The sequence below is a fragment of the Lagenorhynchus albirostris genome, chromosome 17 (assembly GCF_949774975.1).
Source record: "Lagenorhynchus albirostris chromosome 17, mLagAlb1.1, whole genome shotgun sequence".
Lineage (NCBI taxonomy): Eukaryota > Metazoa > Chordata > Mammalia > Artiodactyla > Delphinidae > Lagenorhynchus > Lagenorhynchus albirostris.
The window spans coordinates 32242619-32267052 of record NC_083111.1 but is presented as its reverse complement, the minus strand read 5'-3'; the positions used below and the strand labels follow the sequence as shown (position 1 = coordinate 32267052).

The 24434-nt window shown below is 36.1% G+C and overlaps 2 protein-coding genes across 5 annotated transcripts in view; one reads left to right on the top strand and one right to left on the bottom strand.

The window, feature by feature from the left end:
* On the bottom strand, positions 1 to 18440 carry LOC132508201 (receptor-interacting serine/threonine-protein kinase 2-like). Of its 4 annotated transcripts, XM_060128162.1 has the most exons (8): positions 17858 to 17995; positions 16005 to 16086; positions 14306 to 14429; positions 13002 to 13155; positions 10217 to 10372; positions 2198 to 2355; positions 1075 to 1124; positions 1 to 234 (listed from the first exon to the last, which is right to left on the bottom strand). In XM_060128162.1, exons 3-8 carry the CDS (start codon positions 14398 to 14400, stop codon positions 68 to 70), a joined length of 780 nt encoding a protein of 259 aa, XP_059984145.1. In that variant the 5' UTR covers positions 14401 to 14429; positions 16005 to 16086; positions 17858 to 17995; the 3' UTR covers positions 1 to 67. The 4 variants fall into 4 exon arrangements, with proteins under 4 accessions (XP_059984145.1, XP_059984147.1, XP_059984144.1 ...); XM_060128164.1 differs by lacking the exon at positions 14306 to 14429; XM_060128161.1 differs by lacking the exons at positions 14306 to 14429; positions 16005 to 16086 and having other exon boundaries at positions 17858 to 18440.
* Positions 18441 to 19452: 1012 nt separating this feature from the next.
* Positions 19453 to 24434, top strand: part of LOC132507956 (uncharacterized) — a 31155-nt gene continuing 26173 nt past the window's right edge. Inside the window, exons 1-2 of the mRNA XM_060127734.1 lie at positions 19453 to 20190; positions 22507 to 22672. The gene's annotated coding sequence lies outside the window, so the exon portion shown is untranslated. The remainder of the gene's footprint in view (positions 20191 to 22506; positions 22673 to 24434) is intronic.

The window sequence follows — 24434 nt, the reverse complement described above, 5'->3', positions numbered from 1 at the left end:
AGGAATATTTTATTTACAGTGTATTTGTTATTTTTGTAATTCAAAAGGCCCAGATTAAAACTGTACACTAACTTAAGAAAGACGGTCTTTTATCTGGATTTTGTGCCCATCCACTTTCTATTAGAGAGATCATAAGTGCTCGATGAGGTATATCAAATGGCAAACTTTCTTCATTAGTGTCAGGTCGATGTCCTTGTGACACACTATACATAATCTGCAAAGGATTGGTGACTTCTGTCAAAACAAATATATTTCATTCATTAGAAATATATTATGATTTAATATATTAAATACATTCTAAAGCCAACCAAATGAACATGAGGGAATCTTAAAATCTTAGGAATAATTCATTACTTCCCTTTCTGTCAAAGGAATATTTAGATCCCAGCTATTGCCAGACTTGCTGCCTCTCGTGGGAGGAGTTTATATCTTCACCTCTTTAATTCTGGGCTTGGCCACGTGATTTGATTTGGCCAATGGAGTATGAAGAGAGCAGAGTAAAACAGAGCTCAGCAGAGCTGAGCAGAACCTAGCAGAGCCAAGAAGGGCCATAGCAACTAATAACCCAACGTGAATGAAAAGTAAATATTTAGTTTTTAAACTACTGAGATTCTGAGGTTGTTACACAGCAAACTGACCTAAATGAACCTCAAAATAAAGAAAGAGACAATATTATCAGAAAATTTTAAAAGTATTCTTCAGTATTTGCTGGTCTTTAGAAGAAGCACTAGTTAAATTTTCATACAAACGATTTTATAGCTGGAATGAATCTTAGAAATAAGAATTCAAAATTCTTATTTTGCAGATAAAAAAAATGAGGACTTAAGAGATTTAGTGGCTTATAATAGAGTTAATTACTATCAGAACAAGAAGAATCTACACATTTTTCTGATCCTTAATCCAGTACTTTCCATCATACAGTGGATTCACAATGACAAATTGTTGTTTTTCTAGTGTGTTTTCCACAAAATGACTGTTAGGCAGATTTAAAATAAGTGATCTTTATTCAGATAGTTCTGAGTATGACTTACCAATATGATGTCACCTAGAATAAGGAAGTCAAAGTACACTTACCTTCAAAAGGCTGTTTTCTAGATAAAACTTCCCATGTGATAACTGCATAGCTGTTTAAGATAAAAATATACATATAGTACTTTATAAACTATTCATAATAAACTAAAATGGTACTGATTTTAAAAGCTGACTGTGAGATACCATTTTTTAAAGTAATAATGTAGTGAAATGCTGCTTAAAGAATCACTATATAGAACCAAGATGATGAATATTCATATACAGTTTTGTTTTGAAAGGGAATTAATTCAATTTGAAAAATTAGGAAATTACTGTAATAAGAACTTGAAGTTATAGGCAAGGATAACTTGTGGATGATTCTTTAACACCTAGATAAGCTATGCCCTTTAATTACATGATTTTATTATTCACACAAAATAAAGAGCAATAAAAAAGGCTGTCTCATGTAGCCCTATTCTATTGACTCTTTTTCTGGTGTAAGTACTGTCTCTTTTGGTACTGTTAAATGTTAACTGCACTGTTTCCCTCCCCTATCAAGGTCACATATGATAAAAACCCTTGAATATTATAAATTGATACGACAACAAGATATGCTTTAATAATTTTTAAGGATGTAAAAGTAGCTTAAGGCGAGGCATCAGGACTTCCCTGGTGGCGCAGTGGTTAAGACTCCATGCTCCCAATGCAGGGGGTACGAGTTTGATCCCTGGTCAGAGAACCAGATCCCACATGCATTCTGCAACTGAGGAGCCTGCATGCTGCAACCCAGGAGCCCATGTGCCGCAACTAAGGAGCCCACCGCCGCAACCAAATAAGTAAATAAATATTAAAAAAAAAAAGTAAGGCATCTTTATTTTCACATTTTTAATTTTAAATTTTTTTTTTTGGCTGCACCACACAGCTTGTGGGATCTCAGTTCCCTGACCAGGGACTGAACCTGGGCCACGGCAGTGAAAACCGGGATCCTAACCACTAGGCCACCAGGGAACTCCCAAAGCAAGGCATCTTTAATATGAAAAACATTAACCACTGTCTCTAATTTATTTTCACCACACTTATGAGAGAAGCATAAAAATCATACTTTTAAAATGTAGCTTCAAAATTCGGATTGATTAATCTTGTTTTTTAGACAAGGTTAACTCTGAGCAAAAGTAACATGCTGTACCTGTATATATCATGCTTGATAGTAGCCCTTGATTTTTGTCCAGGTTCATAGTTTTCAGGTGGCATATAGATAATTGTCCCTCCTTCTGGTGCAGATTTACTACTTCGTGATTGTGAGAGGGACATCATGCGCCATTTTGATAAGCCAAGATCTGCAATCTGGAAGGGAAAAGAGTAATTGAATTTTTAAATTTTCTCTTTAAAAAAATTCAAGAATTGTTTTTGTTTATATTTATTATATTTAGACATGAGACCAGAGTAAATGCTATATATATTAATATTTTATTTCTATAATAGTCTATTAGTTTCTTAACAAATTGGATTCCATAGTGCTGAACCCAACAACTCTAAAAGCAATATAAACTGACTTGAAGTTCAGCATAATATTACAAATTTTAAAAGAGACTAAGTTTTGAAAACTTAAACAGGAGTATTTTTGCCTTTTATTCTGAATGAGTATATACACTTCACTTTTTGTGACAAGTAGCTTTATATCATGTGCTTTCAAAATTTACCTATACCTCACAAAACTGCTAAACTAGTCATATCTAATACGATTGTCACTGGGTATTGTTTACAACTCAGGTTTATATGTTCTTATTTATAATGTGCTAAAAATAGTATCCTTAAATTTTGAAATAAGTAAAATTCCAATATAGTGTAACTCATTATTATATGATTTATGCCTACCACTAAAAGAATATCTGTTAACAATAGTATAGTTAGCATATAAAACATATTTATGTCCATGACAAGGAGTGCCTAAAGCATTATCACTGACAAACATTCTGTACTTTTGATATGTCCTTTACAGTTTTACTTCACTTGTAAATTTTGTGTAGATACTATCAATACACAATATCTTATAACTAAGTATCTAAAACGTTCCAATGTTTTTTTTTAAAAGGGAGACAAAAATGTAAGAACAGAAACAATATTTAGTGAACAAAAGAGTATAGGAAAACTCTGAAGACATTTAATTTAAATCACTTAGGTCTTCACAAGGCACAATTTAGGAGTCAACAGAGTGGAATGAGCTCTATCCAGCACACCATTTGTGGTTCAATCATTTAACTCTTAAAATGTTCACTAGCTTTAAGAGAAGAAATAAGTTATTTAGTGTTTAGATGAATTTGAGATTAAAAAAAATTATGGCCCCACTCCAAAAAGGGAGGGGGTAGCCTATATGAATCTTTCATACAGTATCATAATAAAAGGGTAAGTCTAAGAAAAATAATTAGAAAAGACCAAGAGGAAACATGGTGCCACTACATGAAGATAAGCTGGATTGATTTCTAAAGGCAATATAATATGTGTTCTGGAACATGGGTTCTAGAGCCTTGATTTACTTAGATTTACATTCCACTTCTACCCCTTAATTAGCTGTGCAACCTTGGACAAGTTTTCTAATTTCTCTGTGCCTCAGATTACCCATCTTTAAACTGGGGATAATAACATAACACAGGGTTGTACTGAGGATATTAAACTAGTTATTCTAAGTGAAGCACTCAGAACAGTATCTGACACATAGTAAATGACCCCTGTGTGTTAGTATTATTAATGTTTTGTACATGGGAATAAGCCTCTAAAGATTGCTCTTATTCATACAATACTAATAAGCACAGTACATAGTTTCAGGGCCTTTAATACACTTTGAGGTGGTATTAAGACTCTGGGGAACCGTATATCCTACTTACTTCTACTTGCCACTACAAACTCTTATTCCTCCCACTCATTCTCTAAAAGCAAAAACAGTACTCCAGCTGCACATCTGCTAGGATAATAAGCATCACTATGAGAAGCAAAGTTTATTTCTGTGCCACAGTGAGAAATGTTAAAAAAAAAACACAAAAACTGGGATGTGGTCCATCTTATACCTGACCCACAAATTGCAAACTACTGGGCTAAATACTGGTTTGAATACAGTGCTGCAGAAAATGTATTCTGAGCTTGCTTCCTTATGTGCTCCTTTCACTTCACCTAAGGTCTTCATCTATGTTCTTAAATCTCACCTAGAAAACTTAATCAGAATTCCCTTCATCAGCTAATTTAGTTTGGCTTTCACATGGAACCATATTTGTCCCCCTTCTCTATTACAAACACCATATACCAAAGACACGATTCATTAAATCTGGATCTTCCAGAGAAGAAAAAAAAGTGAAGAATATGATGAGAGGAATACAAGTTCCACGATTTCTTGAGGGTCCTGGTATCATTCAGCAATGAAGACAGAGGATAGGAACTTTTCTATTCTATACAAGATATTAACATGCATTTCAAAGGTAAAGGTTCTTTTTAGCTAAAAAAGATGATAAAAGCAACAAGAATTTACTGTATTAGCACAGGAAACTATATTTAGTATCTCAAAATAACCTATAAAGGAAAATAATCTGAAAAAAATATAAAACTGAATCACTTTGCTGTACACCTGAAACTAACATAATATTGTAAATCAACTATACTTCAATTTAAAAAAAGATTAAAAAACTAGAGGAAATTAAAACACACTATTCATAAAACTCATCCATAATCTTATTACCCTACCAGAATAGCTATTTTCATTTATATAATACTATCCATGTCTGTAAATTTATAAAGTTATCAGTAAGAAGCTATGAGGAATAACTTTAAGTATTCTTAGAAGTTCCACACATGATGGACAGAATAGCTGAGAAATCAAACATGGTACATATAAACATTTATTTCAAATAAGCCTACCACAGGTTCATTTGTATTTAAGGTGCACTAATTGATACTGACCAGCAGATAAACAAATTGAATGTATTCTTTTTAAAGTAGAAAAGTCCTGGTTGATCTTAATTGGTAGTATATGTTTTTCTTTTAGATACTATGTTTCTGGTTAGCATTCCAGTATAAAAATTTACTTCAAAAAACTGTAGCAAGGTGTGTTTCCATTTAATTTCATTAAGTATTTCAAAAGATTTTTTGCACTTCATTTAAAGGCCCTTCCAAGAAGATAGGTAGATCAGGTAACTTACTTTTTCATGAATCACTGATAAACTTTGACTTTTAAGGGACATTTATAAAATAAAAAGTAGAGACACACAAGATGCATATAAAAGAGTATCATAATTTGTAAGAATAGTATTAGAAAGGTCACAGATTTGTATGTGTTAAAGCTAATAAAAGTTAAAAAAAACACACAAAGCCAAACTATATTAAATTCTATTTATTTCAAAGAAAGACCATGGGTACCCTACTGATCAATGAAAAAGAGAAAGTAGGGATCATCATCACCTATTACTTTGCTTCTGTTTTCTGTATCAAGAATAGTTTCTGGACTGAGATGAAGAAAATAAAGTCCAAGGAGGTTGAAAAGTTTATAAAGTACAAATCTCAGGTCATTTTACATATATTTCAGGTTTAGTTAGAATACTCGCAAATACCTCCATGGTGATGGAAAGGTATTACAGGATACGAGAAAAGCAAATGTCATTCTGATTTTTAAAAAGGGAAAATAATATTGATTTTGCAAATCTATATATTGGCAGAGACTACCCTTAATCCCAGGTTTAAAAATTTAATGAAAGGGTTACTTTATGAGTAATTGATAAAAGAGCCAGAAAGAACTAATGAAAAATTATATTAGCCCAGTGATCAATTTCAGACCTCATGCGACATATCCCAAGTACTTGGGATGTCTAGCACAACACTGTTGCTCCACAAATACTTAATAAAGGAATGACAGACTTCATTTCCTTTTTTGTCAGTAGTGCTACTGTCAAAGAGTAAACGTTAAAACAGTTTGTATATTATAAAACATTCTGAGGTACTTTAATAATATCCTTGACTATTAAATTATCAGACCTATCGGGTATATATAGAAGATCTGGAATTCATTCATTTGTTCATTCAACAACTACTTATTGAATGCTTCTATACGGCATATGCTAAGCAGGTGGCAGTGAATAAAACAGACTACATTTTAGTCTTTGTGAAGCTTATTATATTATAATTGGGGAAGACGGTCAATAAACATATTAATAAAAAATGTTCTGTAAGATGGTGAAAAATACTATGGAGAAGCATTAATCAAGGTATGAGGATACAGAGGAACTAGGCAGGTTGTCAGGGAAAGCCACTCTGATAATGAGGAAGAAAAGGAAAGAGAGTAAGTCATGAGTATGTAACAAGGAAGAATAAATCTGACTCCATATTGGATCTGTTTCTTTTACTTTAACCTTCGTATTCTATTGCTTTTGCTACAAGTTAAGAATGTTGCCTATAGCCTGAAATATACAAGACAGCCCATTCTCAAGGCTCTGACCTTTAAGGGTATAACACTTTTCTATTCATACAGAGATAAAAAGTTACAGAACAGACAATTACATTTGTCTTGTTGGACGTTTACAGGAACATCAAGATCTGACCTACATGGACTGCTGCAAAAACAAAGGAGTCCAAGAAATTTGCAACAACCAACCACACCCTCTCCCCTTTTAGTCTGAATTCTAGCTGGGGTAAGGTGGTTCTTTGGGACACTAGTCCACCATCTTCTTGGTCTACTGGCTTTCTGAATAAAGTTGCTATTCCTTGCCCCAACACCTCGTCTGTTGATTTACTGGCCCTGTCCTGCAGTGAGCAGTATGAACTTGGACTTGGTAACAAGGACACCTGGGAAAGCAGTCAAGCAAGGACTTTTGTAATATTCTAATGGGAAAAAATGGAGAAATATGGGCTGTATAACAGCTCTTTTAGGAATATTCCAAACAAAATGAATGCTTATTCTCCAAAAGCCCTAATTAATAAAAGGATTGATATTGATCTGAAAGGAGGTTTTCAGACCATGTTGTGTAGCTCTGATTTGAGCTCTGTACTGCTTAATAGTTAATCATGACTTGAAGATACAAAAAAGCAGCTAATTAAATTTGAAGATGACACAAAGCTGGAGGACAAAGTTAAAAATCCTTGGGCTACAGAAAAAACGTTCAAAGAGGTCTTAAGAGCTGAAGTTATCACCCAAATCTAACAAGATAAACTTTGATGATGTCCAGAAAATATCCTGTGAAGTACATGACAAGGAGACATGACTTAATTAACAATACATTAAAAAAAAAAAAGAAAGAAAACCTCTCAGTGTTTCTTGTTGACACTGAGCCCAACTTGAATGTTGTTATAGGACTGCCCCCCAAAAGATGAATTAGTAAGGAACTATGAATACGAAGTAAAGTATTTAAGGACGATTCTACATTTATCACACCACATCAAGGGTGTAACTGACCAGGACCCTATGAGGCCTTCCTGGGACAGACCTCCCCCCACATATCTACTGCTTTAGCTCCTCTCTAAAGTACCTAGATAATAGTATCTGATGCATATTTCCTGAGTTTTTCAGATGCTAAAACCACCAACAAATGGAAGAAATTAACTACTTGATGATCATGGGCACGTAATCCCCAGACCTTCTAGCACCTAAGGATTGACCACCATCAACCAATCAGAGAATTTGTGCAAGAGCTGACCACATACCCAAGGTGTGTCCCTTCCTCACCTTGCCTTTAAAAATGCTTTGCTGAAACCCTTTGGGTAGTTAGGGTTTTTTCAGCATGAGCTACCTCTTCTCCTTGCTTGGCCCTGCAATAAACCTTTCTCTGCTCCAAACTCTGACATTTTGGTTTGTTTGACCTCACTAATGTGTTGGCCACACAAACTTGTGTTAGGTATATATGGGTACTTTGATTAGTTTTGAGGATCAAAATTTAAGAGAGATTTAAACACAGATGCATCTAGATAGCACCTGGGATTAAAACCTATGTAATAAGGAAATTGGCTGAAGAAACTAAAGATGTGTATAAGGGAAAAGTGTATGTGAGAAGTAAGGGGATTATAGCTAACTTCAAATCTCAGAAGGACTGTCAGGTGGAAATAAAATTGGACTTTGAACTCACTTTATCACTAGGACCGATGAGTGGAAGCAACAGAGAAGGAGTTTTGACTGATCGCATAAAAAAATGTCACAGTCATTCAGTTACAGAGCTTAAACACTCTCTTGTCACAGGGTAACTGCCTTGGGAGATGAGGGATTGTTGTAGTGAGGATTCAGAGGACCAGCTGATTAGGGGACTAGAATAGGTCACTTCTACCTGTATGGTTCTATAACTGATGTAATAGATTTGTCTCTTTTTTTTAAGTAGTATTGAGGCAGCAGCTTGCTTCTCTCTTCCTTTACCTTCCATTTTATTCTAGGCAGAGGGAGTGCCTTCAATAAAGGTTTATTTTTTCACTTAACTTTTCTCACACTTTTTATATTTATTTTTCTATTGTTCCAACTTCCTTATTACTTATTTGAACATTTTTGGATACTTATAATAATCTTCAATTATGTATATTATTTGAAGTGTAGCAAAATACTATGTAAAAATAAAGTGAGTTACATTTAGTATTAATTTCTCAGCAACTACTTTTTATTTGCTGTCATCAGTTACATATAGGGTAACTGAAATCACTATTGCTCTGGTGCCTTTAGGTATCTAAATCTTATGCTTTATGCAAAAAATTAATTCAAAACAGATCACAGATTTAAATGTAAAACATAAATCTATGGAACTTTTAGAAGATAACATAGAAGTAAATCTGCAATACCTGTGGCTTCGTGAAGAGTGCTTAGACACGACAGCAGAAGCATGATCATAAAAGAAATAAATTACAACTTTTGCTCTGTGAAAGACCCTGTTAAAAGGATGAAAAGAACAAACTTTGGATTGGCAGAAAATTTTTGCAAACTACATATCTGATTAAGGACTTATATCTAAAAAATATACAGAACTCTTAAAACCCAATAGTATAAAAGCAAAGAATCCAAGTAGAAAATGGTCTTAAGATATGAAGAGATGTTTCACTGAAAAGGATATAGAGATGGCAAATAAATAAATAACAATATTCAACATTATAGGAAAATGAAAATTAAGACCATGGTGCTATATCACTATACACCTATTAGAATGCTAGAATAAAAAACTATGATAATACCAAATGCTGGTGAGGGTGCAGAAAAGCTGGGTCTTTCATACATTGCTGGTGGAATATACAACGGTACAGCCACTGTGGAAAGTAGCTAGGTAGTTTCTTAAAAAGCTAAACATATGCTTACCATATGACCAAGCAGTTACACTCTTGGGCATTCATCTAGGAGGAATGAAAACTTACGTTTGTTCAAAAAGTTGCACAGGACTGTTCATAGGAGCTTTATTGTAATTGCCAAAGACTAAAAATAACCAAAATATCTCTCAACAGCTGAATGGTTAAACAACTTTTGTACACCCATACCATGGAATACTATTCACCAATGAAAAAGGAACCAACTGTTGACACAAGCAACAACTTAAATGGATCTCAAAGGCATTATGCTAAGTGAACAAAGCAGTCTCACAATATCACACACTGTATGATTCCATTCATGTAGTATTCTCGAAATGACAAAATTATAGAGATGGAAGACAGGTTAGTGGTTGACAGTAGTTAGGTATGATGGAGGGGAGAAGGTATGACTATAAAGGGGTAGCATAAGTGATATCTTTCTTGTGACAGAGTAGTGCTATATCTTGATTGCTGTGGTGGTTACACAAATTTACACATGATAAAGTGATACAGAACTATATACATGCATTGTACCAATGCCAAATTCCTGGTCCTGAAATAGTACTATAATTATATGTGATGTAACCACTGGCAGAAATTGGGTGAAGGGTACATGGGACTCCTTTGTATTATCTTTGCAACCATCTATGAATCTATAATAATTTCAAAATAAAAAGTTAACAAAGGTATAATCGACAATTTAAATTAAGAATAGAATGACTGTATTTTGAACCATAATTTTACCAATGTCTGTAGTCTAGGAATAACTAACTCACTGCAGCAGGAAGAAGTGGCACTGAATTAGGGGCTATGGAAAAGGCAGAGATATTAAATTGGTAAGATAGAAGAAATAACTAAAAAGTCTTTAAAACTATTAAACACAAGGATGCAGATAAGCTTTTTTTTTAAAAAAAGTAACTACCTTAACGTGAAATTCATTATCCAATAAGATATTCTGAGTCTTCAGGTCATGATGAAGTAGAGGAGGATTCATATTGTGCAGGTCATTTACACCTAGTGCAATTTCATGCAGAATACGAAATCTTAATGGCCAAGGAACATCAGGATATTCATTTTTCTTCATATATGTGGAAAGAAACAAAACTAAAATTAGTGGCCAAATTTATTTCCACTTAGAAAATGAAATATTCCATGAGGAAATATAGTATTAAACTAAATATCTGGTATAATTAAATTCAGGGCAAAAAATACTCATTTTCTTATATTATCAATTTGACGTTATTTAACATCCTTGTATCTTACTTTCCTCAATTATTAGAGAAAATAATGACTTTACAGTACTGATATTTCCTTTTAGTTTATACTGGTAATGCAACTACATGGTATGGGGTCTTTCTTCAGTTGAGACAGTTTTAAATTATTTTTTATCTGTATAATACCCAGACATATATTTATACTCATACCCATCTTCCCATTCTATGGCTTCTTATCAAATAACTTGTGCCCATGAATGTGTACACACACACACACACACACACACACACAATTTGTTTCTATTCAAAATTTATATTTTAAGTTTCCTATTAATATAAAACCATACTTGATTATGATGATAACCACTGCATCAATTAAAATTATGACCATAATATATTTACTTACTAAGCATTAATACTTCATATTTTTAAATCATATATTTACTTGCATTTCAGCTTGAAAAATTAGCATTTGGGAGTTTTGCTTTTGTGAAGGAGACAAAAATCATCTTCATTTCTAAGTATATATAACATAGAAACATTAAAAATGTAATGTTTTCTATTTCCTGGTACTTACAAGTGACAGTCATCTGAACTTTCTTAAATGTTTTCTGAACATAAAAGTTAATACAGCTTCCCAGGAGAATGAACATACTCAGAAAAATTAGATAATTTGGGAATATCCAACTATGAATCATCAGGGACCATGCCACTGGGTACATTTTACTAAATAATATGAAAAAGTATGCTTCCACTGAGCTCAAAACTGTTGTTAAGAATTTTTTTTCTGCAAATGGGTCAGCTTATAGTTCATTGATTAACTAACTTGGCAGGGGAGTGGCTCAAAATACTTGTCTTTACATAGTATTTTGATTTTTTTCAACAACCTTTTGTGAGGTTGGGGGAACGTGCTTCAAGATAAATCCTGACCTAATAATACAGGACACCGAAAGAAACACAAAACACAAATGTTCAACATTACTTCCTCTTGTATACACAGATTCCCATCCCCTTGAGTAACTGAGTCTTTTAATCTTTAAAAAGGTAACTTTTTCTGAAAATTATATAGTTTAAAGAAGTAACAAGGCCTCTCTGCAGTATAGTGCTATATGGAAACTTTTGATCATGGAGAGGAAGGTAGATGAGTGCTTACTATGTATTTTATGATTCCTTCCAGGAGTCAGCAATCCCCCTGTAGGAGGCTCTAGAATTTCTAATGGGCTCCAAATTTGGGTACCAGAGCATCTACTGTGGTGCTGGGGTATGGGAAGACAACATTAGAATTTATGCTTATACTCATTTAACAAAAGGAAACTGTGTTTAATTAGTATTTGTATCTTACTTGCTGTGTTGGTTACACAAATCTTATACACTGACACTAGTTACTTTACTCTGCCCTTGTTTCAGATGGTCCTGTCACAAACAGAATGTGTTGTATCCCGAAATACAGAGGAAGTCACTCCATGAGTAGTGACAGTGGCACCCATTCTCTCTTGTTTGCTTATAGATCACTGTGATGTATCAGAATTTAGGAGTGTTCAGTGACTAGATTTTACAGATTATGTTACTACTCAGTTTTAACTAAAGCACCCCTCACAAAAGAGACCTAGTTCTTTAAAAATATTTCTTGACAGAAACTGCAGGCTAGAGATAATCTTAGTAATATGAGAGCAAGCAAACAACAATAGATGGATACACATATTTTGAGAATGAGGACACCCCCCACAACCGGGCCATATCTGTTTACTGATGGGATTCACAATTAAAGCCAGATAACTGATACCTTGGGAAAAAGGTACATGGCTCATGCCATTGTCTATTATTGGAAAAGCTCATGTATTTGATACTCAGATTTATTTGGTCTATTAATTCAGAACTTTATGAACTGGTATTATTAACATTTAATTTGAACCCTACATTGTCTTTAACATAAAATGAAATCTGGCTTAAACTAACAATAAATTGTATGGTGTGCAGAGTTTATCTTTTCTCTCTCCTGTTCCTCTCTTACATATATATACATGTGGATATTCGAATTCAATGTAAACCTCAGGAACAGTAACCTAAGCAAAATAATCTAGGTCACTTAGAATGCAGGGTCTGACTCCACAGTATTTTTTTGTTTGTTTTTTTTTTGCGGTACCCGGGCCTTTCACCGTTGCGGCCTCTCCCGTTGCGGAGCACAGGCTCCGGACGCGCAGGCTCAGCGGCCATGGCTCACGGGCCCAGCCGCTCCGCGGCATGTGGGATCCTCCCGGACCGGGGCACGAACCCATGTCCCCTGCATCCGCAGGCGGACTCTCAACCACTGTGCCACCAGGGAAGCCCCACAGTATTTTTAACAACACAAAAGAAGCCATAAATGGTGAAGTTTTTCATTATTCTTATTTTGATTCATCTATATATCCCCAAATAATCTGATCATTTGTAAAACGAAAGTACTATATAGGTTGAATAACAGAATTATAACGACTGAAAATGTATAATACTTACCCTATGTAGGAGTTCATTTAATGACCCATTTGGCATGTATTCAGTAACTATTCCCCAAAATTCAGGCTCATTGCAAATTCCCAAAATTGGAAGAATGTAACTAAATCTAGCTTTGTGTAAAATTTCAGCTTCTCTTAAGACATCATTTCTTTCACTAAAGAAAGAAAATGTGTAATTATTTCAAAGTAAGGAAAAATACACAATTATCAAGCCCATAAATATTAATTAATCCTGGATTTTTTCATTCATTAGCTTTTGACCTCATGTAAATTATGCAGCTTCTTTTAGTTTCTTCGTGTTTAAAGTTGGGATAATATCTACCCTATATATTCCATAGGTCTGTTTAGAGACCAAAATACCTGTATAAGCCACTGACAGAAAAAAGTGCTACATACAGATTATTATTGTACTCTCTCAGGAAAGGGAAAGAATACCATGTTTAAGTTTATAAAGTCTATATTAGAATGATAGGTGCTTGAACTAATTACATTAAGTTTATGTTGTATTAAAATGATCACATTTGATTAGACTATTATATTAAATTTTATGGTTGCATACCATGTAAAAATTTTCTAAATATCCTGAATATTAAAACACTTAAATGTTGTAGATTTTAATGACTAGATGATAATAGTTGCATAAGGGTCAATAATGCTTAGAAATTACATACTGGAACACAGGAAAAGGACACTGAGAACAGGTAAATGCTTATAATGGATCCCTGGGCTAACTCTGGATCCCAGGTTCATTTGATTTTTCATTCATAAAACAAATAAATATTGAACATTTATTATGAATAAAGAACTGTGCTCAGCATTATGGAGACTAGTAAGTTTAAGAAAACCAAAAAACAAAACACATAGTCTGTGACCTCAAACTGTCCAGAAATCGTTTTAAGAAAAATAAGTACTCACTGTGGTCTTGATTTACACTTCTCCAATGATTAGTGATGTTGAGCACCTTTTCATATACCTATTGGTCACTTGTATGTCTTTGGATGTGTTAATTATATTGATATTGGTAATTATTCCATGATGATGTATATGTATAGCAAATAATCATGTTTTGCACTTTAAATATATACGATTATATTTGTCAATTATTCCTCAATAAAGTTAAAAAATAAGAAAAGCAAATAAAAAAAGAAAACCAAATACTTAAAATATAAGGCAGAATATGATAAGCGCCATCAAAAACAAGTAAATAAGCAAGCAAATAAATAAATAAATATAGGGAGCTCAGAGAACTAGTAAATCTGGGCTAAGGGAGTTGCTATAGCCTTTAGAGAGAGATGTCAACAGTACCTTAAGGATGGATAGAATTTCAACCACTGGAAAAAGGGCATCCAAGATATGTGGTCCCTCTCCAAGATGGGAGAGATTTTGCCTTTCTTTTTCATCTGTGTCTCCCCAGGATCTGGAACAGTACCTGGCACACAGAATTTGTCTAATAGATGTGTATCAAATGAACTCAAGGAAGTTAAAGTACAGGCTATATCTGGAAAATGACAAATTGTTTAATATGAATCAGGATGTGTAACAGCGTGTGTAAAGGGAGTGAAGGTGAACAGGGTAGGGTAGGGCCTCATCTCAGAGCCTTAAAGCCAGGTGAGAGCATTTACACTTGATTTGGTAGTCACTGAGTTATGACTACAGGTTATTGAGCACAGGAGTGACAGGAGTGGAACAAACTTTTAGGATGATTAACTTGGCAGCAAGGTGTAGGATCAGCAGAAGGAGGTAGAGTTTGAAAGCCAGGTATTAGAAGATTATAATACTAGTTAAGATGTGAAGCAATGAGAGTCTGAAACTATAAAGGTTGCAGTGTAAATAGAAAGAAAAACACTAGCTGAATAGAATACCCAGGCTCTGGTGGCTGACTGATTGACCTGATTGACTAAGGGAGGTATATACATATATATATGTGTATATGTGTGTGTATGTATGTGTGTGTGTACGTATGTGTGTGTGTACATATATATGAAGGGAACTGCATTTGTCACCAATTTTTTTCCATGGATGATTTGGTATTGGTAGCAGCAGTGATAGAAAGAGAACTGTCTCTAGGAGAAGCTTATTAGGTAAACAATGATGATTATTAGTTGGTGCTTAAACCACCCAAGCTCTTGATGAATGGCTGCTGAAATAAGAAAAGCAACAGACATTCCAGACCAGACTATGAAGCCTCCTTTAAAAACAAACAATAAGCAAAATAAAGCAAAAACATCTTAGTCATCTATGTTTTGAAGAGGTAATATACTTACATGTTTCAAAATTCAAGAATTTCAAGAATGCATAAAGAGTTTCTCTTCTTCTCCCTGCTCTTCAGCCACTTAATATCCCAACTGTGAGGCAACCAATTATACCAGTTTGTGAGACCTGCTTTAATTAAATTTATATTTCCTAAGCTGAAACAGGTCTGTATTTGCCTCATGAAATGTAGGTCAACAAGACAGTTATTGAGTAGCACCTTTGCTGGGAAGGTTCCTGGATACTCTGAGAAAGAATTATAGAGAGGGCATGCTAGGGGATATCTTATTGATACTTAATGTACTAATTCCCCCTCCCATGAAGAGTATGATGCATTCTTCCTTCTCTTGTGATCCTATTATTTGTTGGCCACTTTACTACAGTTGGTTTCATTATCCCTACTTTATATATGAGAGCACGAAGGCTCACATAAATTAATAATTTCTATTGGTCATGCCAACAATAAGTGGCAGATTTGGAGTCAGATTTGAATTGCAATTGTGGGCCGCTAAAGCCTTTGTTTTTTCCACTCACTGCTTAATCAGAGAAGGAAAATTCTTGAAGTCAGATTTCAGGAAGAATAAGTGGGAAAACAGAAAAAGCCAGAACACTTTAAAACTAGGTTTTTATATTAAAAAAATAAAAATGTAAAACAGCTTTTACAGACATATTACCAAAATTACCCATAACAAATTTCAGTTACAAAACAGTTACACTGTTTACACAAGGTATTTGAACAACCTATCAGACTCACCTATTCATGAGGCGTTGGGAGATTGCTGGGGAAGGTCCTCTCATGGGCAGAAGTCAGGTTACAGAGAATAATTCACCAATCACTAAAATAAGAACATGTTACAGCACATAAACTTAGTTTTCTTTTGTGATCTCAAAGAACAATGCAAACATTAGCCACACCAGAGCCCAAGAAGTACATGTATCTGTTATTCCCACTTCATTAAGTGAGGACATAAGACACCCTGTGAGTCAACTGCAGAGCCCAGTCCTATGCTCAGACTACATAAATACAGCTAATGTTAACATTCTAGGAAACAAGTGGAAGAAAAAATGTGATGCAGTAATGCCAGAGTGTTGCACTGGTCCTTATGGCGTCTTTGACGGCAGAATTAATTTCCTACCCGATTTAGTGAAGAATTTTAGATGATGAAATTGTTAATGAGCACGAGAGGGAACTCCCTTCATTTCTTGGCCCCAAATGGCACAAAACTTAGATAAATTAAAATCTTGAGAAGCAGCATCCAAAATGGGAGGATCAATCTCCTTTAAAATACCTAAGGAGTCCATCAGTGCTAGATTTCCACATATTTTAATAGTTGATTCTAAAATACATCTACCCTCTCTAATCAACCACCACCCTTCAAAGTTGACTACATACACATAATTTCCCAGTAATTGCTCCACAGAATTCAAGACCCAGGGTAAATATACCCTGTATATCACTAAATCAGGATTATGGTACACAAGAAGCGGGAACAATTTCTAGAGGTGTCTCAAACTTACTGTGAGATCTAGCCCATCCAAGCCTGATAGCAAGAGAGCAAGTAAAAGCCACAGGCAGATGAAAGTCAATACCATTAGCAGGGCTGAAGCTGAGGAATTTATCTGCTGTTGGATACTGACAGCCTCTGGCTAATCAGGCATCTAGCATGATGTATTTTCACTTTAGATATAGGGGGAGGAGAGGAGAATGTTGCAGTCATGGATGTTAACTCACTAAGAATTGAATGCAGGGCCTAGTTAAATTCCTATTGGAAGGAAAATACACAAGACTAGTGACTAGACTCACTGATTAATATATATGGTTGAAAGGTTTTTCTGGAAACAGGAACTAATCTAGCCTTCCCTTGAAATCTGGACATTGCACTAAACTTGTTCCAGGATGGGAGAGACATTCAAAAGTTTTGGTCATTTAACAGCTTTCTGATTTCAGTTTATTGTTAGCAAAAATAATACAAGTTTCCTCTAGAGACAGGCTTCCTTCCCTGTGACGGTAAGAGGAGAAACTAAATTGAGTTTGATATCTAAACTTTCATGCCTACATGTGTAAACCAAAAACAACAAAAAGCCCAAACCAAAACGTCCCAGACTCTACAGCAGTGCTGTTCAATAAAAATATAATGGGAACCACATATACAATTTGAAATTTTCTAATAGCCACTTTAAAAAAAAGTTAATAGCCACCTATGGCTAAGAGCTACCTATTGGGCAGTGCAGCCCTAGAATTCGACTTCAAAAAAGAAAAAAAAAAAGGGAAAAACAAAGCAAACAGAACCCAACTTCAATAAAGAGGACGTTTACAGTTGGGCTGTGATTGCTGATTTTTGGTGTCTGGAGAAAGGAGACCCAGGAGTAAGAAAAAAAGGAGAGGGCAGTGAAAAGAAGCGTGATTGCTGCATCTCCAGAGAAGCCTGCTCTCCCCACCATGTTAGCCCAACCGTTGAACGGCTGCCTAGAGGTGACGAGGTGTGCGGCCGATCCCAAGTGGTCACCGTCGCTTGGGCTTCAGAGCCCGCTTGCCGGGGGTTAGAGCCAGTGGGGTGGGGAACGCAGATTTCGGGGCTCCGCGGTGGAGCCGCCAGGGCGCCCTACCTGTCGAGCAGCGGGGTGTGAATGTGCAGGTGTTTCACGGCCACCCGAACGCGCCAGTCTGCGTGGCGGGCAGAAGACACGGTACCGGACGCGCCGCGGCTCAGGTAGCGCAAGTCGGCGAGCTTGTGGTACGAGATGGTGGGCAGGACGCTGCAGATGGCCTCCTCGTTCATGGTAGCGGGTGGCGCGGGCACTCAAGCAGCCGATCGATTCCGGAAGTGCCCGCCGCTCCCGCGGCGCCGCTCCCGTGGCTCCATCCCCTGCGCGAGCCGGCTCGGCAGGCCCTACAGCCTGCTGGACATGAGGTCATGAGGCCGTCCATTCTCCGCGCAGCCCACGCCAAGCCGCTGCTTATCCGGAGCCGGAGCGGACTCTTCTCTTCTAGAGACTGGTCAACTCTGCGGCGGCGGGGCGCACAGGGGAGGAGCTTCCTCTCTCCGACCTGGCCCTCCCAGGCGCTGCCGGCCACCCGAGCCCGCCTTTCGGAGCTCCTCCCTCCCCAGACTTCTCACGCGACGTCAGCGGCGGATGCCGAGGCGGGGATGAGGGCCACTGGCCCGCGATCCTCCCAGCAAGGTTCCGGCCTCGGCCTGAGGCCCGAGATCTCCGCCTTGTGGCGACCAGATGACGTGTGCCACACCGGCGGGGCTCGGGCGGGGGCTTGGGAGTGGGGAAGTGAGCCGGGGGCGCTCAATTTGTCTTCTCTCCCCCCAACCCACAAGGTTGGAAAGGTTTTCTTGTGGGGAAATTTCCTCTCCGCAGCTTCACACCCAGTCAGCGGACCCTCCCACCCAGGAGGAATCTCCCCTGGTCCCATCGGCGCGTCTTCCGGGAGTCGCCAAACACCAGACAGAGGTAGCGGGGTGGGTGTGGCAGCTGCCATTTCCTGCGCGGAAAGCCCTTTGAGGACGTGCGGTGGTGACTTACTAGGGCTCCGCGCTTCTCAGCCCGGTGAGTCAGGTAGGGGTGTAGATTCACTTGCTTATCTGGACTCCAGTCTAACCTCACTTCCAACTACTTCAGTCGTGTGGGGGTGGCTGATAAGCCCTGTCAGAGTTTAATCCTGTCTAAACGTTGAGATGTTTAGTTCCTGTTGAGTGCTTCTCTACTAGGGACCTATTTTTCTGACTTTTTTTTTTTCTCTCCTGACGTCCATAATTACAGACAGAGATTGAAAAGTAACCTTGAGAGAGTCCCTCCCTTGATTCCAGGTAAGACTGCAAACATTTCTTTCTTATAGATCTGGGAAGAATGCGGTGTTTAATGCCAACCAAAAAAGACTGCAAAGATCTTTTTACCTTAAACAAACACTTTTCTACACCTGAAATGGCTATTTTGCAAAGTGTGGTGCAAATATTATACACAATACCAAGTCCATGCTAGGCATTTAATGAATTCTAAAGCAAAAGTAATAGGGAATGCCTGACTTCAATCAGGGATTTCTGCCTACAGAAAATCAGTGCTTCCTGTATTTTTGTATTGCCTGAAATGAGAGTAGCAGTGTTACATTTTACAATAAATGGAAGCTGTAATGAAAGAGTGTGTTTTAAAATTTGATAATTTAAAATAAAATACTTAGCTTTAAAGATATGGTCTGATAATCTGTGGTTCATTCCTTAATAAGCTTTTTGCTACAAAGAGTGCTCAGAAAACTTTTCCCATTCATTCATTCATTCATCCAGTCAGTTTACAAACAGAATTCTAGAGAAAGAGAACAAAAATTAAGAAGGGAGGAAATGATCAAAATAATAATTCAAGAATTTCTTCCAGGACCAAAAGACAAAGATGTTCATATTTAAAGGACCCACCAGCTACCCACAGTGACTGAAAAAGGACCTATGTTAAAGCACACCATTAAAAAGATCAGAACACTAAGAATAAAGAGAAGATTCTAAAAGTTTTCAGAGGGAAGAAGCAGGAATAAATGGATGAGAATTAGAATGGCATTGGGTTTCTCAACAATAACACTTTTATGCTAAAACACTACAGTGAAATTTCAAGTTTTGTAAGACAATAACTTCCAACCTAGAATCCTATAGTCAAACTATCCATCAAGAGTAAGAGTAGAATAAAAACATTTTCACATATACAAGGATGAAAACATTTATTTTCCATCCATCCATCCACCTTTTTTTTTTTTTTAAGGGAAAGTTACTAGAGGATGTGCTCCAACGAAACATGAGAGCAAGACAAGAAAGAGAAAGACGTGGGACCCAGAAAAAAGGACCAGGAGAATGTGAAGGGAAATTCCAGGGTGAAAGATATGTGGCAGAATTAGAGAGCAGTCATTTTCACCGGAGAAGGAAGATGGCAGACTCCAAGAAGAAAGACTGGTTAGTGTAATTGAATTTATTTAGATTACTCATTTTGAGTATTTGGGTAGTTATATTGATAGATGTTTGATAGATCTAATGAAATACGTGATAAAATTCGAGAGAACTTAAAAATATAAGCAAGTAAAAAAAGGAAGCAATTATTAATTCCATGAAAACTAAAAATTAGACAAGAATGGAAACAGCGTTTCTCTGACTGTTGTGTGGTGAAAATTTTAAGACTTTTTAGAGCTTCTGAAATACTAGTATATTATAAATCTCGAAGGAGAGAACATGCAGCATAGAGCACTATAAAATTTATATATATTTTTAATTACATTACTTTAAAATTTTTGAAAATTAGTATTCACATGGTTCAAAATTTAAAAGTGTAACAGACAGATAATTCAATAGAAAATTAGGCAAAACACCTAGATACTTCACACAAGGGTATATCTAAATAGCAAATAGTAAATGAATGTGAAAAGGTGCTCGACCTCATCAGTCATTAGAGAACTGCAAGTTAAAACCACAGTGCAATATCAGTACACAAATACAAGAATAATTAAAATTAAAAAGACAGAATATAGCAAGTGTGGGTGAGGTTTTGTAACAATTGGAGCTCTTGCACATTGCTGGTGGGAGTGTCAATTGGTACAATCAATTTTGCAAACTGTATGGCAGTACTATTAAAATTGCAGATATGCAGATCCTCAGCAATTCCTTGCCTAGGTATATGGACATGCATATGCATATACTAGAAAGTTCATAGTAGTGCTATTTATAATAGCTTCAAACTGGAAATTACCCAAATATCCATAAATAGTAGAATGGGTAAATGATTTGTGGCCCATTTTTTTACACAGTGGGATACTAAACAGCAATGATATTGAGCAGTGTGCAATATTGATGAATTGCACAAATACAATACTGGATGAAAAAGCTAGACACAGAAGAGTATACATTTTATGAGTCAATTCCTATTAAGTACAAAAACAAGCAAAACTAGCCTATGCTTTTAGAAATCCGGATAATGTCTACTCTTGTAGAGTGGTCATAGTGACTAGAAGGGACAGGATGAGGCCTCTGGGGTGATAGAAATGTTCTGTTTCTTGATCTAGGACCTAGACTCTTGGTGCCAGTTGCATGGGTATGTTCAGTTATGAAAATTCTTTGAGGTTACACAATGTGCACTTTTCTGTATATATATATATGTTATACTTCAATAAAAGGTTAATAGGTTTAAATACAAAATAAATAATACATGTGGGTGTATATTATGTCTCTTACTTTTATTTAATTAGTATTACAGTATATACCTGTTCACCTTGCTTGTCTTTCACTTAGTAATCTATTTCAGATATCTTTCCATACAAATGCATAAAAAGCTTTCTCAACTTTTTTTTTTTTTAAATGATGGATATGCCATAATTTACCCCTCATTGGTGGACACTTAGCTGGTTTCCACATATTTACTGTTACAAATTATGCTGCAATAAGTAATCATTACATATGTCATTTCATACATGTGTAAGTGTATCCATATATATGCCCTAGAAGCTGAACTGCTGGACAAAAGAGTTATGTTCATTTGTAATTTTGGTTTGTATTGTTGAATTGACCTTCACTGAGGTTGTTCCAGTTTTCTTTTTCTGCAGACAAATGAGAGTGCTGTTTTTCCACACACCTTCTTTCATTTCTTTTCGAGATAGATAGTATAATATTGATCTGCTGATTCCTGTATTTCAGTGCTTCTAAACTCATTTAAATGCTAAGATTCTTTTTATTGCAGACCTTCTAAATATCTGGCTTCAATTTTTTTATCACAACCTCAAACTTTAGCTTTCATGATAGTTTCACCATTATACAGCTTAAAAAATATGTATTCTTAGTGATATGTACATTGTTTAATTAATGCCCATAATGAATGGCTAATGACAGGAAACCTAAAGATTACTGATGCTAAACTACATCAACTAAATGAGAAACAAAAAACATGAGAATAATTATGCAAATCAGGCTAAAAAACAAGCCTCACACCTATATGTTGAATTCATCTATTCAAAATTCTGTAGAATCATATTAAGTCATATTTTCCATTTACTGAGAATAAAGGTTATTTATATCTGCATGTGCTGTTTTAGGGACATGGTAGCTTGAAATGGCATGCTTGAAATCTCTCATAGTCTGTTTTTTTGTTTTGCTTGTTTTTTTTAACTTCAATGCCTTTTATTCCTGTAAGTTCTTTTTATTTATTTATTTTTCTAATTTTTTTAAAAATTAATTTTTATTGGAGTATAGTTGCTTTACAATGTTGTGTTAATTTCTACTGTACAGCAAAGTGAATCAGCTATATGTATACATATAATGTCCATGGACAGAGGAATGGATAAAACAGATGTGGTATATATATACAATGGAATATTATTCAGCCATAAAAAGGAATGAAATTGGGTCATTTGTAGAGACGTGGATGGAGCCAGAGACTGTCATAAAGAGTGAAGTAAGTCAGAAAGAGAAAAACAGATATCATATATTAACGTTTATATGTGGAATCTAGAAAAATGGTATAGATGATCTTATTTGCAAAGCAGAAATAGAGACACAGATGTAGAGGACAAATGTATTGACACCAAGGGAGGAAGTGGGGGGGGTGGGATGAATTGGGAGATTGGGATTGACATATATACACTATTACTACTATGTATAAAATAGATAACTAATGAGAACCTACTGTATATAGCTCAAGGAACTCTACTCAATGCTCTGTGGTGACCTAAATGGGAAGGAAATCCAAAAAAAGAGGGGATATATCTCATAGTCTTTTAAATTAGAAACAAGACAGAAAAGTTGAAAAATAAACCACTTAAAAAAGTACAAATGGAAGAATTTAAAACATCTCATATTCTAGTTTTTTCTATTCTTTGGTCTGAAAGCATCTGGTAACCATTGGGGGAAAATGGGTGAAGGATATGTGGGACCTCTCTGTATTATTTTTACAACTTCCTGTGAGTCTATTATTATCTCCAAATAAAAAGTTTTAAAAAGCTGTACCTGGGTGTATTAGTTTCCAGGGACTGCCATAACAAAGAACCACAAGAATTATAAAAAGGTATGTAAATGAGGAGTAAGGCTTCCTGATTCTTCAGATCTCCAGTTCACCTTCCCTAAGACAATAAATAAATTTAACAAATATTATGTGCCATAATGCTAGGTGCTGGAAATACAGGGATAACAAAAGACACATGGTCTCTGTCCTTAAAATGCTTTTAATGTTCTAAGGGAGAGAGAACCTAAGCATACAATTACAGTAGAGTGTGATAAATGTTCTGATAGAGAAGTCCAGGGCACACTCAGAAATTAGGGGAAAGAAGACTGCATGGTAATTTAATGAAGAGAGGTAAGGCAAACTGCCCAAAGTCATAGAGTTTTTGAACTACAGAGACATGATTCCTGCACAAATCTATTTGAATTAAAGCTCATATTCTTTCCGGGAAGTGCTTGCTGTATCACTAGGGTATTACATTTTCAGTTTCACTTTATATGATGTCTCAGGAGAGGAATTTAGTAGCAAGAGGGAATTTCCCAGCTACAAAAAGACAGTGATGGACAAAAATTTATTATTAATGGACATTTCGTGGGAAATTCCATTTTCTTTTGACATTTTACTTGGCAGGTTTCCAAGAGTGTGGAAAGATGTGTTACCAGTAGCTCAGTCTGCATTTAAAAATTTTAGCTCCTGAATTAAACAGGATATTGCTTTTTCAAATGTCTTCAGAACTCAAAATCATTTTCTCCATCTGTCACTCCTAGCTTGTAGGCAAAATATACTAAGATATAGTTTTTAGGCAATACACATACACACACACACACACACACACACACACACAGACAAAGACACACTTTTTTTTTTCTGCTTTAGGCAGTGGCTATATGAAAGAGCTTATAAGTTCAGTACCATTTTTAGTATTCTTTTTTGGGCAAGCATAGACAAAGTTGTGGAAGAAGGCAGAGCTTTTCTTATTGTAGTAGCCAATAGTCTAGTTCAGGAGTCCCCAACCCCCGGGCCGCAGACTGGTACAGGTGCACAGGCCTGTTAGGACCTGGGCCGCGCAGCAGGAGGTGAGCGGCTGGCAAGCGAGCGGAGCTTCATCTGCTGCTCCCCATTGCTCGCCATCCCCCCCACCCAGTCCGGGGAAAAATTGTGTTTCACAAAACCGGTCCCTGGTGCCAAAAAGGTTGGGGACCACTGGTCTAGGTCATAA